We start from the raw sequence: 19727 nt of genomic DNA on the forward strand, positions 1-19727 counted from the left end.
CACCACTTAGCATTATAGGTCTGACAACTGCAGTATATACCCAGTGCATGACGAGCGGTCTTAATCACTAACTTGTGCCAATGGCTCTCTTGCAGGCGTATAGGGCAAGAGTTGCCTTTCTTGCCCTTTCCAAAATGTTGGATTTGAAGTTCAATTTCCTGTCCAACAATATACGAAAGTATTTTGCGCTTTCTGTAAATTAAACATTCTCTTCCCCAAGAAGGCAGGTGCCACTGTAGGTAACTTGTATATCCTGATAAAATAACTACTTCTGTCTTGCACGGATTTACGCCTAGACCATTTTCGGTAGCCCACTTCGCTGTTGCACGTAGAGTTTCCTGAAGTATATCTCTAAGAATGCTGGGAAACGTTCTCCTAACCTCAATTGTCACGTCATCAGCATACGCGACCACTTTTACACACTTTGCTTCCAGAGACAATAATATATTGTAAATGGCTATATTCCAAAGTAGAGAAGACACAACGCCACACAGATCCCAAGCCTGCGGTAATGCATCTTTTAGTAAGTAAATTATTAATAAACTTTCTTACGGTAGAGTTGATCCCTAGAAATTCCAACTACTTCATGATTGACGTGGGTTTTACATTGTTCAAAGCACCTTCAATGTGAAGAAATGCTACCATTGTATATTCCTTGCTGCTGCCGCGACAGGCGATCTCCAGGTATTTTTGCCCTAAGCTATGTTTCTATCAACCTCTCAAGAATCTTTAGCATAAAGGATGACAAACTAATAGGACCAAAATGCCAGCCAGTAATGAGACTTATTTATTTCAAGGCTGGCTGCTACAGAATCTTCAGTGCATGGCGACGGGAGAAGAAATACAATTAGACTACTCTTTGCAAGAATACAGGCTCTGTGTCTCCCATTCCCTGTTCCCTTGACTAGTTTAAATCACGGAATCTTAGTCCACGAACCATTCCTCCACACACCCATTCCTGGATAAGAACCACATGAAATCTCTCTGCCATCAGGAGGGCCTTTAGTGCAATTATTTAGTTTTCATAACATGGTACAATATTTGAAATTTGTTGGCTTTGACAATTTGCAGTCCACTGTAATGTCATTGAATACTTACCAAACGGGTAGCGAAGCGGACCAGGTGTATGCTATCAAAATATTAAGAAAATGTTTTCTTTTTCTGTAAAAACATAGTGACTTATGAAATTAAATATAAAGAAAATGTTTTCTATTTTTTGTAAGGACATAGTGGCTTAGGAAATAAAATGACATGTTTTTTAATTTTCACCAATTTGTTTTTTTTTCAATACCTAAAAAAATTCTTCATCAATATAAATATTTTAAATAATGGAAATACGAAATTTTATTACAACTAGACAATGGAATCGGGGGTCAGGCGTGAATGGGTTAAAAAACTCTAAAAAAACCGTGAAGTTTTTTCATTATTTTGACCAGTTTCATTGTTATTGTTGTGTTTGAACTTCCTTATAGACAACAGAAGACCAAATGTGGGCCGCTGGAGGACTTTTGCGAGATGTGCGTCTTCCAAGATTCTCCAAAATAATCAAGGAAATTGCAGATGGAATTAGAGCTGGTGGTGGACTTATGCGAGAGGTGTGCCTATCAAAATTGCCCAAAAGAACTAACGAAATTGCTGATGGAATTGGAACTGGTTCCCTGTCTAATGATAAGGATGCCAAATGTCATGTTTACTATTTTGGAAATGATGCAAACGATAAGAAGACATAATGCGAAAAAGAAAACAACTCAGAAGAGATTTACATAGATGATTTTAATGTTACATATGTTATTTCATTCCTTTTCACCACAAATGAAGTAGGGTAAATTCTTGTATGAAGCTTCTTTGAAGCATGTCGATATCCTCATTCCCGATGACTATAAAGATGAACACAAAGCTGGATTGGGAGCATGCAAGGATGCATCCGTGGGCGTTAAGAACAATTGGGAAGCTGCGGGAACTATCTTCACCTCCTTGAGGGTCAAATAATTAGATTCGTATTCCCTTAAATAAACGTAAGCGGAAGATAAAACAACAACAATGGTCGTTAATGACTTATATATTACTAGTTAGATTTCGCGGAATGCTGGCGACATTTGTGAGGTACTATGCCATGCCATGCCAGGGGCAAAATTCTGCAAAATGTTATGATGTTCTCGCCCTCTGCGCTACTTCGGTGGTGCTATTCCATTCCCTTAATAGAATGTTCATGGGAAAAATTTGGTATTTGACTGAATTGATCTTTACATTCACATAAGTTTTCTTTGGTCTGTGTCAATTTTATTAGCTTAATAATATCAAAATTGTCATTAAGCGTATGTTTAGAAATAATAAGATTAGGGTTTTGGGTCAATTTGTGATCCATTTCTGATGAACTTAGCCATCGCTTCTCAATGATCCAGCACAGACCGATGATCCGTTATGAGCACTTATCAGAACTTTTCCATTTGGGATGAGGCATCTAATGTCTTAATACATAAAGACTCCTTTCGTATGTCAGCAGGGTGCCAGTTCTTCTGTCCTTCCAAACTGGTAAGACAGTGACTTGTTTGTCTCAAAAAACTTGAAATCCATTACACCACATATTCTTCGAATTGAGTCAGTTTTTCAGTTCTCGCGGAACAGAGGAATGCTCAAAGTTCGAAATGCCTCCCCAGTCTCGGATAAATGTTAATTACATTGCATTAGAAGTAAAATTGAAGGGGAAATGAATTATAGTGCCAGTGTCTGGTAGCATAGGAGGTACATATATCTACAACTATAAAAACAACAACAAAACAAGGACTCAGTATTTGTGCAAGAGCCGGTGCCATCCGACCGTATTTTCATTATTTAAAGCAATTTTATAGAAGCAGAATTTTTGTAGGTATTGAAAAACAAAATTTGGTGAAAATTAAAAAACATGTCATTTTATTTCATAAGCCACTTTGTTGTTACAAAAAAAAGAAACATTTTCTTTATATTTTATTTTCTAAGCCACGAGGTTTTTGGAAAAAAAAAACATTTTCTTATTTTTTTTACCATTTAGCTGGAGTTACACAACACGCGCATCACTTATGCGCGCTTAAGCAATCAAATGCGCCTACTTGCGTTCTGTGGGTTGAGTTACATACAATGCGCCTTTTGCTTCTCGCGAATTTGTAAAAATCAGCTTACTTATGTCATTTCCCAAGTTAAATTCAATTTAAATTGTGAAAATGTGCATTAATATTAAAGTCATAAAAGCATTTGTCTAATTTATGAACTGTGAAACAATTTTTGAACAGTAAACATATTCAAATCATATGTTTGGCGCCCTGAAATGCGTTCAAAGTTGAGAGTTGGTTAACTTATTCCGTCAGATGCGCGCGTGCATTTGTTGTGTAACTCACACAAACAAAGCAACCTATTTATTTATTTTTAAAGGAACCATCAATTGCAATAAGACATTAAAACGGTTTCCAGAAATTTCAATCCTCAAAATGTTGAGAAAATTTGTTATTTGACTTTTTTAATACAAAAAAATTGCCGACTTTCGTCAAGCCAATTTTCCCCAAAAAAATTACCTTTTATGACCGTAAATACCCACCATAGGATGGGGGTATACTAATCTAGGCATTCCTTTTGTAACACCTCGAAGCATTGATCTAGGACATCATAAAGTATATATATTCTTGATCGTCTCGACATTCTGACTCTATCTAGCTATGTCCGCGTGTCTGTCGAAATCACGATAGCGTCAAACGCGTAAAGCCAGCCGCTTGTAATGTTGCACAGATACTTCTTATTGATGTATGTAGGTCGTTGGGAATTGCATATATGTAGGCCATATCGGTTCAGATTTGGATATAGCCCCCATATAAACCGATATCCTGATTTGACTTCTTGAGCCCGTGGAAACCGTAACTTTTGTCCGATTTGGCTGTAGTGTTCTGCTATTACTTCCAACAACTGTGCCATTATGGTTTAAATCGGTTCATAACCAGATATAGCTCCCATATTTTAGCGGAACATAGCACGCTTATATGTATATATATATAAGAGCTATATCTAAATATGGGCCGATTTCTATGAAATTCACAATAATTTTCGGGAGTCAAGAAAAAATCCTTCCCAATAAATTTCAAGAGAATCGGTTAACAGATGACCATTTTATTGCATTATTAGTGTAAATCGGAGGAACATATATATAGGAGCTATATCCAAATCTGATCCAAATTCTATGAAATTTGTCTCTAATGTCGACAGTCATAGGAAAATCCTTCCTACGAAATTTCGAGAGAATAGGTTTACAAATGGCCATTTTATTGCATTATTACTGAAAATCGAACGAACATATATATGGGAGCTATATGAACCGACTGTTCCCGATTTCAATAGGCTTCGTCTCTCGGCCGAAAAACATGTCCGTACCAACTTTGAAGACGATAGGATGAAAATTGCGACCTGAAGTTTGTGCACAAATTAACATGGACAGACTACAGACGGAAAGTGATTCTGAGTTGATCGGTATACTTACCAATGGGTCTATCTTCCTTGCTTTTGGATGTTACAAACAAATGCACTAAGTTATAATACCCTGTACCACAGTAGTGTAACTTCCTTATTTTTGCAAACTTTACAATTATTCAGACACCGTTGGATTCGTGAGAAAATTCTCTTTCCGTAGTGGAGCTAATGTACAGTTTTCTATGTAAAACTTCGCTAAAACCAAATCTTTTTTGGCATAAAAATTCAAGATCATTTTCAAGGTCAAAAAGCTGTGTTTCCTTCATTTTTTCGAATTTCGATCATTTTCTAGCCTTCCGCAGTTCGAAATTCGAAAACAATTCGAACAATACACAGAATTACGTAAAATGTCACATTTTATTTTTTAGCAAACATTTATGAAAATTTTTGATGCGAAAAAATTTTTCGAGTTGAGCATACATTATTGAAGATTATGGCAAAAAAATCGGATTAGTGCAAGTCCCATGTTTTTTCTTCAAAAAACAAGCTCAAAATCGCATAATTAATATTCGAAAAATGATAAAAAAAATCGAGGTGAGTTTGAAATTGCTGTAACATCCTTAGTTTTGCGAATTTCAAAATTCTAAGTACACCGTTGGATTCGTCAGGAAAAGCCCTTTCCTCAATGGTGCTGGACGAAGCAATACTCTTTCCTATTTCCTTGAAAATTTTAGAGTATTGCTTCAAAATCGCATTATTAATATCCAAAAAATTCAAAAAAACCAACGTGAGTTTGCAATTGCTGTAGCTTCCTTAGTTTTGCAAACATTACCATTATTCAGACACTATTGGATTCGTGAGGAAAATCTCTTTACGTAGTGGTGCTAGATGAAGCAATAATGTAAAGTTTTTTTATGAAAAACATCGCTAAAACCAAATCTTTTTTGGCGTAAAAATGCAAGGTCGTTTTCAAGGTCAAGAACGCTGTAACTCCTTCATTTTTTCGAATTTCGATCATGTTCCAGCATTCCGCAGTTCGAAATTCGAAAACGATTCGTATCCTATTTCCTTTTTTATTTTAACCCTTTCTTACCGGACGGACGTGTTTCTGGTTGCTGCGACAAAAACAAACATACATCACTGTTGGAGGCGTTTTGTTGTAAGTGGATGGTTGTTGTATTGGAGCTGGATTCCTCAGGAACACCCCTTCACTCAATTATAGACGTAAACGGCGGTGAGTGACACGCAATTTACAAATTAACTTCGTTTTAAATTAAGCCCAAAGGCAATAAATTAATATAAAATCCACTGGAAGGAACAACAGAGACAAATATCACGGTCTGTCAGCAGTATACTTTGTCAATAAATTTGACGGTATCAGCTGTTCTCTTCTACCCAAATACTGGCTACGAGTTGCATTTACCCAACACCTTATTTAACAGGGTTGCATCTGAAAGTAGTTGTCGAGATCTATATCGGTTGGATAATGTAGTATAAATGGTGTGTGTCCTTGCTATACACTAGTACTGAATTATCGACGTGAGTCACCCGGTGTTAGATCAAATACACTATGAATACAGGGTCATTAACCCCCCGCAACAGCATTGGCTCTTTCCGCTTGAACAAATTACAAGAACTAGAAAAGATAAACGCCGAACTGTCTGAAAGGAATGAAAGATATGAAAGGCTTTGTGGTCAACTCCAAAGAGATGTTGAATCTTTAAAGTTCAAACTCAACAAGCAAACTGAATCATTTGAGACAGATGAAGAAGAGCTCCAACAAGAAATAGGTCGTTTTGATTCTCAACCTCCAAATTCTTCCGAAAACTGCAACAGTGCAGTAGCATCGCCCTACGAATGGCAAACAGTCAGACGAAACAAGCGAGCAAACGAAAGCCCAGAGCATGTTATTAATAATAACACCAAAAAACAAGTCACTACCCAAAAATATTGGTTGAGTAAGACTCCTCAAACTGCCAACCAATATGCGGATCTGGATAATGACGACGGGTCTCAACCCAACTCTAATCCGCCTCAAATTCTTTACAAACCTCCGCCTATATTTGTTGAGAAGGTTGCTAACATACAACCTTTAATATCCATGCTAAAACAAACTGTTCCAAACCAATTTGAAATAAAAACCCTGCGAAATGAACAGGTCAAGATAATGCCAAAAGACCACGAAACTTATAAAAAAATTATTGGTGAACTAGAAAAGAAAAACACTGAGTTCTTTACTTACAAACCAAAATCTGAAAGGGGATTTAAAGTAATCTTGCGAAATATGCACTCAACAGCAAATATAGACGACTTGAAAAACGAGCTCTCCCAACTTGGACATGAAGTCAAAAATATATGGAATATAAGAAGTCGTTATACAAAGGTTCCGCTTCCTCTGTTTGAGGTCGAATTGAGCACCAAGCCCAACAATAAAGATATATATTCCGTAACAAAACTTATGTCATGCGTTATTAGATTTGAGCCTCCGCGTCCTAAGAAAATAGTCCCTCAATGCTCAAACTGTCAACAATACGGCCATACAAAGTCATATTGCAAGAAAAAATCAGTCTGCATTAAGTGTGCTGGACACCATGAATCAAAATCATGCGAACGCAAAAACTGGGCAGACGAGGTAAAGTGCGCCTTATGTAATGGTAATCACCCAGCAAATTATAAAGGATGTTCAATTTATAAGCAAATTTACTCCCAACATTACCCCTCTCTTAGAAACACGAGAGAGAGTCAACAGCCTGAAACCCGAACTTTGACGACGAACCCCACATATTCAAGCGCTGCTAGAAGAACAGATTTTCCGCAAACCTCACAACAAAACACCCAAATTCAGCCACAAAATCTTCAAACGGATCGAAGTCCGCAAGTATCCGAAATACATGAAATGTTAAGCAATTTAGGAACACTTATGCAGCAGATGACAAGCCTTCTTATGAGTCTAACTTCAAAATTAACACAAATCTAATAATGAACTTTCTTAATATAGTGTTCTGGAATGCCAACGGTCTGGCACAACATACCTTAGAAGTGAAAAACTTTTTGTCTTCTAATCAAATAGACATACTTCTTGTGTCAGAGACACATTTTACCAGCAAGCATCACTTTTGTATCCCCCAATACGATTTTTACCACGTTATGCACCCATCTGGAATGGCACGTGGTGGTTCAGGAATCTTGATAAAGCAATCCATTAAGCATCACCAAGGAACCCACTACAGCTCCGATATAATTCAGGCAACAAACATCATAGTAGAAAGCATGCAAGGACCTTTAACAGTGTCATCAATCTATAGTCCACCAAAACATACCATCAAAAAAGAAAATTATATTAATTTCTTTAAGACATTAGGAAGCAAATTCATAGCTTGTGGAGACTACAATGCCAAGCACACAATATGGGGATCACGTCTTAATACGCCGAAAGGCCGACAGTTATACTGGGCTATAAAAGAACTTAATCTTCGGGTTATTTCACCATATTCTCCAACATATTGGCCGTCAGATCTGAATAAAACCCCAGATCTTATAGATTTCTGCGTTTCCAAAGGGATTTCGGCTGGCTCCGAAAAATGTTTTTCAAGCCACGATCTGTCTTCTGATCACACACCAGTCTTTCTATCATTGCACGCACAGCATATACCCCAAGATCAAAAATGTAAACTTCACAATAATAAGACTAACTGGCATTATTTTCGTTACCTAGTCAGCAAAACATTACATCAAAATTTACCTTTAAAATCAGATCAAGACATTTCTTACGCCGTAGACCACCTAGTGCAAACTATACAGAGCGCTTCATGGAACTCTACACCCAAGAAAAGTTTCATAGAATCATACAAATACCCTGCCTTTATACAGAGAAAAGTTAAAGAAAAGCGCAAGGCGAAAAAACGTTGGCAAAAAACAAAATCACCAGAGAACAAACGAAAACTTAATAAAGCAACTGCAGATTTGCAAAAGTTATTAAAATGCGTAGATAATAACCATATTGAACAAGAAATCCAAAATCTTGGGCCAACAAAGTCAACAGACTATTCTCTATGGAAAATCACGAAAAAACTCAAAAATGAGCCAAAAATCAATTACCCAATTCGAAAGTCTGGTAACTCGTGGACAAAAAGCAACTTAGAAAAAGCCTACACATTTGCCAATCATTTATACGATGTTTTCACCCCAAATAGCTCGGAAGAACCGCCCAAATGCTTGGAAACTTTCTTAAATGAACCTCATCAGCTTGACCTGCCAATAAAGAAAATTTCAAAAGCCGAAGTCTCACATGCAATAAAGATTCTAAAACCTGGTAAGGCTCCTGGCTATGACTTAATAACCCCTAAAATACTCAAAGAACTCCCTAAAGAAGGTACTGACTTCATTACCTTCATATTCAATGCCTGTTTAAAGCGCTGCTTCATTCCGCCCCAATGGAAAGTTGCCCAAGTCACAATGATCCAGAAACCTGGAAAACCATCCGATCAAGTCAAATCATATCGACCAATAAGCCTACTGCCAATAATTTCAAAGGTATTCGAATCTCTGTTTCTTAAGAGATTAATGCCAATAATTGAGGAAAATAACTTGATACCAAATCATCAATTCGGATTTAGAAAGAATCACGGGACTACTGAACAAATCCACAGATTAGTGGAAACCATAAATTCTGCATTTGAATCAAAGCAGTACTGTACTTCCGCATTTTTAGACATCTCGCAAGCCTTTGACAAGGTATGGCATGAGGGTCTTCTCTACAAGGCAAGGAAACTTCTTCCAATAAATTACTATCTATTAATTAAATCATATATTCAAAAAAGAATGTTCTTCGTCCAAGAGGCCGATGAAATGAGTGATTTAAAATCTGTCAGAGCTGGGGTACCACAGGGGAGTGTGATGGGCCCAATCTTATATATCTTGTTCACATCTGATCTACCACAGACAGAGAACGCAGTGGTGGGTACATTCGCTGATGACACCGCTGTGCTAGCTGTTAATAAAAATCCACAAATAGCAAGCAATATGCTTCAAACCTACCTAAATACTTTGTGCGAGTGGCTGAAACACTGGCGTATAAAACCAAATGAAACTAAGTCTATACACGTAACATTCACACTTAACCACGGAAACTGCCCTCCAGTTCAAATGAATGAAGTCCAACTCCCGCAGGCGAATGAGGCGAAATATCTGGGACTATACTTGGACAAGAAACTAACTTGGAAAACGCACATAAAAATAAAAAGAAAAGCTTGTGATATACAACTACAAAAAATGAATTTTCTGATTGGACCAAATTCCAAGTTATCCTTAGAAAATAAGATACTTATATACAAATGCATTATAAAACCAATCTGGACATACGGTATCCAGCTATGGGGAACCGCTTCACATACAACAATCAAACTACTACAGCAACTACAATCAAAAACATTACGCAAAATTGCAGGTGCACCATACTACATAACTAATAAGCGACTACACGAGGAATTAAATATAAAAACTGTCCAGGAAGAAGTATTGTCACAACTCCAAAATTATAAATTGAGAATTCAACAACATCCAAACCCACTAGCAACAAACCTGATGAGGAACACTGAAACATTTAAGCGGCTCAAAAGAAAAGCACCGCAAGACCTACTGTAAATTTTTAACTCCACTTTAATGATGCATAAATAAATTTTATACGTGGGCCAACCACTGGGTTGGCACCATTAGTAATTATAATATACAAAATAATGTCGATAATAATGTAAATATCTATACTAAGATAGAAAGCATTAATAAAAATGAATTAAAAAAAAAAAAAAAATTTCCTCGGAAAATTTAGAGTAGTGCTTCAAAATCGCATAATTAATATCCAAAAAAATCAAAAAAACCAAGGTCGTTTTCAAGGTCAAAAATGCTGTAACTCCTTAATTTTTTCGAATTTCGATCATGTTCCAGCATTCCGCAGTTCGAAATTCGAAAACGATTCGTACAATAAACAAAATTACATAACTTCCTTAGTTTTGCAAAAATTACCATTATTCAAACACCGTTGGATTGGTGAGAAAATCTCTTTTCGTAGTGGTGCTAGATGAAGCAATAATGTAAAGTTTTCTATGAAAAACATCGCTAAAACCAAATCTTTTTTGGCGTAAAAATGCTAGGTCGTTTTCAAGGTCAAAAACGCTGTAACTCCTTAATTTTTTCGAATTTCGATCATGTTCCAGCATTCCGCAGTTCGAAATTCGAAAACGATTCGTACAATAAACAAATTTACGTAAAAGTTCACATTTTAATTTTTTCGCATTTTTTTAGCAAACCCCTTATGAAAATTTTCAATTTTTGATGCGAACAAAATTTTCGAGTTAAGTATACAGTATTAAAGATTATGGCAAAAAAATCGGATTAGTGCAACTCCTTTGTTTTTTCTTCAAAAAACAAGCTTAAAATCGCATAATTATTGCGATAATTTGAAATTGCTGTTACAACCTTAGTTTTACGAATTTCAAAATTCTAAGGACACCGTTGGGTTCGTCAAGAAAAGCCCTTTCCTCAATTGTGCTGGACGAAGAAGCAATTGAGTTTGCAATTGCTGTAACTTCCTTAGTTTTGCAAACTTCACAATTTCAGACACCGTTGGATTCGTGGGGAAAATCTCTTTCCGTAGTGGTGCTGGGTGAAGGAATAGTGTAAAGTTTTCGATGAAAAACATCGCAAAAACCAAATCTATTTTGGCGTAAAAATTCAAGGTCATTTTCAAGGTCAATAAAGCTGTAACTCCTTCATTTTTTCGAATTTCGATCATTTTCCAGCATTCCGCAGTTCGAAATTCGAAAACGATTCGAACAATAAACAAAATTACGTGAAATTTCACATTTTATTTTTTTGCATTTTTTTAGCAAAGCCTAACCCTAAAGCCCTTATTAAATTTTTCAATTTTTGATGCGAAAAAATTTTTCGAGTTGAGTATACAGTATTGTAGATTATTGCAAAAAAATCGGATTAGTGCAAGTCCCATGTTTTTTCTTCAAAAAACAAGCTCAAAATCGCATAATTAATATTGGCAAAATGGTAAAAAAAATCGAGGTGAGTTTGAAATTGCTGTAACATTGTTAGTTTTGCGAATTTCAAAATTCTGAGGACACCGTTGGATTCGTCAGGAAAATCCCTTTCTGTAATGGTGCTGGACGAAGCAATACTCTTTCCTATTTCCTTGAAAACTTTAGAGTATTGCTTCAAAATCGCATAATTAATATCCAAGAAATTCAAAAAAACCAACGTGAGTTTGCAATTGCTGTAACTTCCTTAGTTTTGCAAACTTCACAATTTTTCAGACACCGTTGGATTCGTGGGGAAAATCTCTTTCCGTAGTGGTGCTGGATGAAGGAATATTGTAAAGTTTTCTATGGAAAACATCGCAAAAACCAAATCTATTTTGGCGTAAAAATTCAAGGTCATTTTCAAGGTCAATAACGCTGTAACTCCTTCATTTTTTCGAATTTCGGTCATTTTCCAGCATTCCGCAGTTCGAAATTCGAAAACGATTCGAACAATAAACAAAATTACGTGAAATTTCACATTTTATTTTTTTGCATTTTTTTAGCAAAGCCTAACCCTAAAGCCCTTATGAAATTTTTCAATTTTTGATGCGAAAAAATTTTTCGAGTTGAGTATACAGTATTGTAGATTATTGCAAAAAAATCGGATTAGTGCAAGTCCCATGTTTTTTCTTCAAAAAACAAGCTCAAAATCGCATAATTAATATTGGCAAAATGGTAAAAAAAAATCGAGGTGAGTTTGAAATTGCTGTAACATTGTTAGTTTTGCGAATTTCAAAATTCTGAGGACACCGTTGGATTCGTCAGGAAAATCCCTTTCTGTAATGGTGCTGGACGAAGCAATACTCTTTCCTATTTCCTTGAAAACTTTAGAGTATTGCTTCAAAATCGCATAATTAATATCCAAGATATTCAAAAAAACCAACGTGAGTTTGCATTTGCTGTAACTTCCTTAGTTTTGCAAACTTCACAATTTTTCAGACACCGTTGGATTCGTGGGGAAAATCTCTTTCCGTAGTGGTGCTGGATGAAGGAATATTGTAAAGTTTTCTATGGAAAACATCGCAAAAATCAAATCTATTTTAGCGTAAAAATTCAAGGTCATTTTTAAGGTCAATAACGCTGTAACTCCTTCATTTTTTCGAATTTTCGATTTCTAGCGAATTTGTAAAAATCAGCTTACTTATGTCATTTACAAAGGTAATTTCAATGGAAATTGTCAATAATTTGGTTTAATTATAGCCATGTCCGTCCGTCCGTCCATCTGTCGAAATCACGATTGCGTCGAACGCTTAAAGCTAGCCGCCTTAAATGTTGCACAGATACTTCTTATTGATGTAGGTCGTTGGGAATGCAAATGGACCATATAGGCTCAGATTTGGATATAGCCACCTTATAAACCGATCCCCCGATTTGAATTCTTGAGCCCATATATGCCTCCATTTCATCTGATTTGTCTAAAATTTGGAAAAGACATATGTTATGCCTTCCGAATTGGTCTATAAACAGATATAGCCCCCATTTAAACACATCCCTAGATTTGACTTCTTGAGCCCATAGAAAAATCAATTGTCATCCAATTTCACTGAAATTTGTTATGATTTCGAATATGCACCCTAAGTATGATTCGAATCAATCTATAAACAGATATAGCCCCCATATAAACCAATCCACAGACTTGACTTCATGAGTCCTTAGAAGCCTAAATGTTTATCCGATTTGCCTAAAATTTGAAAGTTTTTTGAGTTATGACTTCCAACATCCATTCCAAGTATGATCCGAATCGGTCTATAAACAGATATAGCCCCCATATAAACCGGTCCCCAGATTTGACTTCTAGATCCTTTAGAAGCCTCAATTGTCATCCGATTTGGCTTAACCCACCCATGTCAAGTATGATCCGAATCGGTTTATAAATAGATATAGCCTCCATATACCCCGGATTTGACTTCTTGAGCCCTTAGAAGTCCAAAATTTCACCTTATTCGGCTGAAATTTGGCCCAAAAATCCATCTTTTGACATACAACACCAGCGCCAAGTTGTATCCGAATCGGTCATTATGGTAATAAAGGACTCCCTAAGTACCAATGTCCCCATATGACTTGTTGAGCTCAAAATAATTCAAATATTAACTCAGTGAATAAGGGTATATTTTAAGCGATATCCTTGGTGGTGGGTATCCTAGATTCGGCCTGGCCGAACTCAGCACGCTTTTACTTGTTACATATTGAGCTAGAGCTCAAGATTTTTTTTTAATTTTGTATATTTAGGTACTATAATGTACGAATTTGTACTTTCTTTATGAATTAAGCTAAGAAATCTAAAATTTGGGATATAGTTACACCTTGACAGTAAATGTTGACTAGAAAAAATTTTTGAAATTCGTACAATAAGGTGTTAAAAAGTACAAAATAGTTTCCTCTCAACGAATTGAGCTATAGCATCTGAAATTGAGATACAGTTCCACCTTGACTATGGGCATTACACGAGTACAAGAATTTTTTGATATTCGCGGATCTAGGTACGCTTCTGGGAGATTTTAATGCGAAAATAGAGAAGGAAGAAATTTTTGGTCCAACAGTCGGGAAGTTTAGCCTCCACGAGATAACGTCCAGTAATGGGTTGAGGCTGATAGATTTCGCCGCGGCAAAAAACATGGTAGTTAGTAGCACCAGATTTCAACATAAAAATATCCACAAAGCCACATGACTGTCACCCGATCAAAACACGAGAAAGCAAATTGATCACGTTGTGATATATGAAAGGCATTCAGCCAGCGTGTTAGATGTACGATCGATCCGTGGAGCGAATATAGATACGGATCATTACCTTGTTGCAGCCAAGGTTCGCACCCGTTTGAACATGGCGAGGAAAGTACGATCTGACACTGCACGGAAGCTGGACATTGAAAAGCTGCAGACACAACAAATGGCAGCGGCATACTCCACTCGACTGACCCAACTGCTTGATGAAAGCACTCCTTGTTCCGATGATATAATGGCGCAGTGGCAAACTATTGCCCACTCCATGGAAAATGCCGCGAAATCCGTACTTGGGTACCGAAAGCCTCCTCCAAAAAATCCTTGGTACGACCAAGAGTGTCGAGTTGCTACTGAAGCCAAGAATGCGGCATATAGAGCAACCCTGCAATCAGTAGCAACGCGCCAGATGAAGGAGAGGTATCGGGAGAAAAGGAGAGAGGAGAAACGTCTATTCCGCAGAAAGAAAAAGGAAATGGAAAGACGTGAGTGCGAGCGAATTGAGATGTACAGGAGTCAGAATGAAGTCCGGAAATTCTACCAAAGAATTAAACACCAAACCGATGGCTTTGGTGCAGGCACATCCTCCTGCAGAGACAAAGAAGGAAATCTGGTAACTAACACAGACAACATGCTGAGGATACGGAAAGAACATTTTACCCAACTGCTAGTGTCCGATATTAGCGGCGAAGAGGATATCGCAGAACCAATCCCTGATGATGGTATAGAATGTTTACCTCCTAGTCAGAATGAGGTCCACGTAGCAGTAACCCGACTAAAGAACAACAAGGCAGCAGGAGCCGATGGGTTACCCGCTGAACTATTTAAGACCGGAGGCGACACGCTGATAAGGCGTATGCATCAGCTTATCTGCGCAATCTGGCTAGAAGAACGCATACCCGATAATTGGAACCTCAGCATACTTTGTCCCGTACACAGGAAAGGAGACAAGACGGAATGTGCCAACCACAGAGGAATAAGTCTCCTACCCATCGCATACAAGATACTCTCGAGCGTACTGTGTGAAAGATTAAAACCTAAAGTCAATGAGATAATTGGGCCCTATCAATGCGGTTTTAGACCTGGTAAATCCACCCTAGACCAGATATTCACACTGCGCCAAATCCTGGAAAAGATCCGAGAAGGACAAATCAACACCTACCACCTCTTTGTTGACTACAAAGCCGCCTTCGATACTCCTTTACGTTCAAAGGTACTCCAAGCCATGTCTGAGTTTGGTATCCCTGCAAAATTAATAAGACTCTGCAAGATGACACTTGCTGATAAGAATAGGAAAGAATCTCAGTAAGAATAGGAAAGAATCTCTCCGAACCATTTAATACCAAACGAGGTTTCAGACAAGGAGACAGTCTATCGTGTGATCTCTTTAATATCCTGCTGGAGAAGATTATACGAGATGCAGAAGTGAATAGATATGGCACACTAATCACAAGAGAGCACATGCTACTTGCCTATGCCGACGATATCGATATCATAGGTCGGTCACCGGAAGTAGTAACTGCAGCCTTTGAAAGAATCGAAAGAGAGTCAGTGAAAATGGGTCTGGCAGTAAATGGAGATAAGACGAAATTGATGGTCTCCACTCCCAAAAAGCCTTGTACAACCGAGCAGATAAAGAACATGGAGAAAGTTGGGAATCACAACTTTGAGATAGTCAGTAACTTTATCTACCTCGGCACCGCCGTAACCGAAACGAATGACACCAGTTTTGAGATAAAGCGAAGAATAATACTGGCAAACAGATGCTACTTTGGACTAAGTAAGCAGTTTAGAAACAAGGCTATCTCTCGACAGACGAAGACTACACTTTACAAGACACTGATACTACCCGTGCTGTTATATGGTTGTGAAGCATGGGTACTTGTGAAAGCAGATGAGGCAGTGCTTGGAGTATTTAAGAGAAAGATTCTTCGTAAAATATATGGACCAGTTTGCGTTAACGGAGAATATAGGCGACGTATGAACCATGAGCTGTATGACGACGATAGCATAGTTACACGCATCAAAATACAAAAGCTGCGTTGGCTAGGTCATGTTGTCAGAATGGATGAAGAAGCTCCAGCAAAGAAGTCTTTTGAAGGCAAACACGGTGGTACACGCAAACCGGGAAGACCAAAAGCCCGATGGAAAGATTAAGTTGTGGGAGACACCTCGAAACTTGGTGTCAGAGATTTTAGAATGAGCGCAGAAGATCGAGGCGCTTGGAACGCTATTCTACGTTCGGATAGTGGAAGAAATATTCTGTCATAGCCAATTAAAGTAAAGTAAGGGCTCAAGAAGTCAAATCCAGGGTATATGGAGGCTATATCTATTTATAAACCGATTCGGATCATACTTGACATGGGTGGGTTAAGCCAAATCGGATGACAATTGAGGCTTCTAAAGGATCTAGAAGTCAAATCTGGGGACCGGTTTATATGGGGGCTATATCTGTTTATAGACCGATTCGGATCATACTTGGAATGGATGTTGGAAGTCATAACTCAAATAACTTTAAAATTTTAGGCAAATCGGATAAACATTTAGGCTTCTAAGGACTCAAGAAGTCAAGTCTGTGGATTGGTTTATATGGGGGCTATATCTGTTTATAGATTGATTCGAATCATACTTAGGGTGCATATTCGAAATCATAACAAATTTCAGTGAAATTGGATGAAAATTTAGGTTTCTATGGGCTCAAGAAGTCAAATCTGGGGATGTGTTTAAATGAAGGCTATATCTGTTTATAGACCAATTCGGAAGGCATAACATATGTCTTTTCCAAATTTTAGCCAAATCAGATGAAAATGGAGGCATCTATGGGCTCAAGAATTCAAATCGGGGGATCGGTTTATATGGTGGCTATATCCAAATCTGAGCCTATATGGTCCATTTGCAATCCCAACGACCTACATACATACATCAATAAGAAGTATCTGTGCAACATTTCAAGCGGCTAGCTTTAAGCGTTCGACGCAATCGTGATTTCGACAGATGGACGGACGGACGGACATGGCTATAATTAAACCAAATTATTGACAATTTCCATTGAAATTACCTTTGTAAATGACATAAGTAAGCTGATTTTTACAAATTCGCTAGAAGCAAAAGGCGCATTGTATATAACTCAACCCACAGAACGCAAGTAGGCGCATTTGATTGCTTAAGCGCGCATAAGTGATGCGCGTGTTGTGTAACTCCAGCTAAATGGTAAAAAAAAATAAGAAAATGTTTTTTTTTTTTTCCAAAAACCTAGTGGCTTAGAAAATAAAATATAAAGAAAATGTTTCTTTTTTTTGTAACAACAAAGTGGCTTATGAAATAAAATGACATGTTTTTTAATTTTCACCAAATTTTTTTTTTTTCAATACCTACAAAAATTCTGCTTCTATAAATTTGCTTTAAATAATGAAAATACGGTTGGATGGCACCGGCTCTTGCACAAATACTGAGTCCTTGTTTTGTTGTTGTTTTTATAGTTGTAGATATATGTACCTCCTATGCTACCAGGCACTGGCACTATAATTCATTTCCCCTTCAATTTTACTTCTAATGCAATGTAATTAACATTTATCCGAGACTGGGGAGGCATTTCGAACTTTGAGCATTCCTCTGTTCCGCGAGAACTGAAAAACTGACTCAATTCGAAGAATATGTGGTTTAATGGATTTCAAGAGTTTTTTGAGACAAACAAGTCACTGTCTTACCAGTTTGGAAGGACAGAAGAACTGGCACCCTGCTGACATACGAAAGGAGTCTTTATGTATTAAGACATTAGATGCCTCATCCCAAATGGAAAAGTTCTGATAAGTGCTCATAACGGATCATCGGTCTGTGCTGGATCATTGAGAAGCGATGGCTAAGTTCATCAGAAATGGATCACAAATTGACCCAAAACCCTAATCTTATTATTTCTAAACATACGCTTAATGCCAATTTTGATATTATTAAGCTAATAAAATTGACACAGACCAAAGAAAACTTATGTGAATGTAAAGATCAATTCAGTCAAATACCAAATTTTTCCCATGAACATTCTATTAAGGGAATGGCATAGCACCACCGAAGTAGCGCAGAGGGCGAGAACATCATAACATTTTGCAGCGGTGGTTATCCCCTCTTAATGCAGGCCATGCATGGAAGCCATGTAAATAAAAACTTTTCCCCAAAGACATGCCGTTCCGTCTCGGGTATAAAAAGGAGGCCACTTATCAATGAGTAAAACTTGAATCGGGCAACATTAATTGATATTAGAGAATTTTGCCCCTGGCATGGCATGGCATAGTACCTCACAAATGTCGCCAGCATTCGGCGAAATCTAACTAGTAATATATAAGTCATTAACGACCATTGTTGTTGTTTTATCTTCCGCTTACGTTTATTTAAGGGAATACGAATCTAAATATTTGACCCTCAAGGAGGTGAAGATAGTTCCCGCAGCTTCGCAATTGTTCTTAACGCCCACGGATGCATCCTTGCATGCTCCCAATCCAGCTTTGTGTTCATCTTTATAGTCATCGGGAATGAGGATATCGACATGCTTCAAAGAAGCTTTGTGTTCATCTTTATAGTCATCGGGAATGAGGATATCGACATGCTTCAAAGAAGCTTCATACAAGAATTTACCCTACTTCATTTGTGGTGAAAAGGAATGAAATAACATAACATTAAAATCATCTAAATCTCTTCTGAGTTGTTTTCTTTTTCGCATTATGTCTTCTTATCGTTTGCATCATTTCCAAAATAGTAAACATGACATTTGGCATCCTTATCATTAGACAGGGAACCAGTTCCAATTCCATCAGCAATTTCGTTAGTTCTTTTGGGCAATTTTGATAGGCACACCTCTCGCATAAGTCCACCACCAGCTCTAATTCCATCTGCAATTTCCTTGATTATTTTGGAGAATCTTGGAAGACGCACATCTCGCAAAAGTCCTCCAGCGGCCCACATTTGGTCTTCTGTTGTCTATAAGGAAGTTCAAGCATAACAATAACAATGAAACTGGTCAAAATAATGAAAAAACTTCACGGTTTTTTTAGAGTTTTTTAACCCATTAATTTTAACTCATTTTTTTAACTCATTACAACTAGACAATGGAATCGGGGGTCAGGATTCCATTGTCTAGTTGTAATGAAATTTCGTATTTCCATTATTAAAAATATTTATATTGATGAAGAATTTTTTTAGGTATTGAAAAAAAAAAACAAATTGGTGAAAATTAAAAAACATGTCATTTTATTTCCTAAGCCACTATGACCTTACAAAAAATAAAAAACATTTTCTTTATATTTAATTTCATAAGTCACTATGTTTTTACAGAAAAAGAAAACATTTTTTTAATATTTTGATAGCATACACCTGATCCGCTTCGCTACCCCTTTGGTAAGTATTTAAGTATTCAATGACATTACAGTGGACTGCAAATTGTCAAAGCCAACAAATTTCAAATACCATGTTATTAAAACTAAATAATTACACTACATACATAAATTT

At 37.1% G+C, this 19727-nt stretch overlaps 1 protein-coding gene and 2 long non-coding RNA genes across 4 annotated transcripts; 2 read left to right on the forward strand and 1 right to left on the reverse strand.

Moving 5' to 3' along the window:
- Positions 1-1237: 1237 nt before the first annotated feature.
- LOC131997164 (uncharacterized) lies at positions 1238-1782 on the forward strand. Its single transcript, XM_059367648.1, has 2 exons — positions 1238-1409; positions 1473-1782. The coding sequence occupies exons 1-2, from the start codon at positions 1329-1331 to the stop codon at positions 1728-1730; spliced, it is 339 nt and encodes a 112-aa protein (XP_059223631.1). The 5' UTR covers positions 1238-1328; the 3' UTR covers positions 1731-1782.
- Positions 1783-1927: 145 nt separating this feature from the next.
- LOC131997166 (uncharacterized) lies at positions 1928-2718 on the forward strand. Its single transcript, XR_009398097.1, has 3 exons — positions 1928-2015; positions 2070-2532; positions 2604-2718. It is a non-coding gene; the product is annotated as an uncharacterized LOC131997166 (long non-coding RNA).
- A 15042-nt stretch (positions 2719-17760) lies between these two features.
- On the reverse strand, positions 17761-19449 carry LOC131997143 (uncharacterized). Of its 2 annotated transcripts, none has more exons than XR_009398083.1 (4): positions 19263-19449; positions 18608-19199; positions 17939-18549; positions 17761-17865 (listed from the first exon to the last, which is right to left on the reverse strand). It is a non-coding gene; the product is annotated as an uncharacterized LOC131997143 (long non-coding RNA). The 2 variants fall into 2 exon arrangements; XR_009398082.1 differs by having other exon boundaries at positions 17939-18553.
- Positions 19450-19727: the final 278 nt, after the last annotated feature.

This window comes from Stomoxys calcitrans, chromosome 4 (genome assembly GCF_963082655.1).
Source record: "Stomoxys calcitrans chromosome 4, idStoCalc2.1, whole genome shotgun sequence".
NCBI classification, from domain to species: domain Eukaryota; kingdom Metazoa; phylum Arthropoda; class Insecta; order Diptera; family Muscidae; genus Stomoxys; species Stomoxys calcitrans.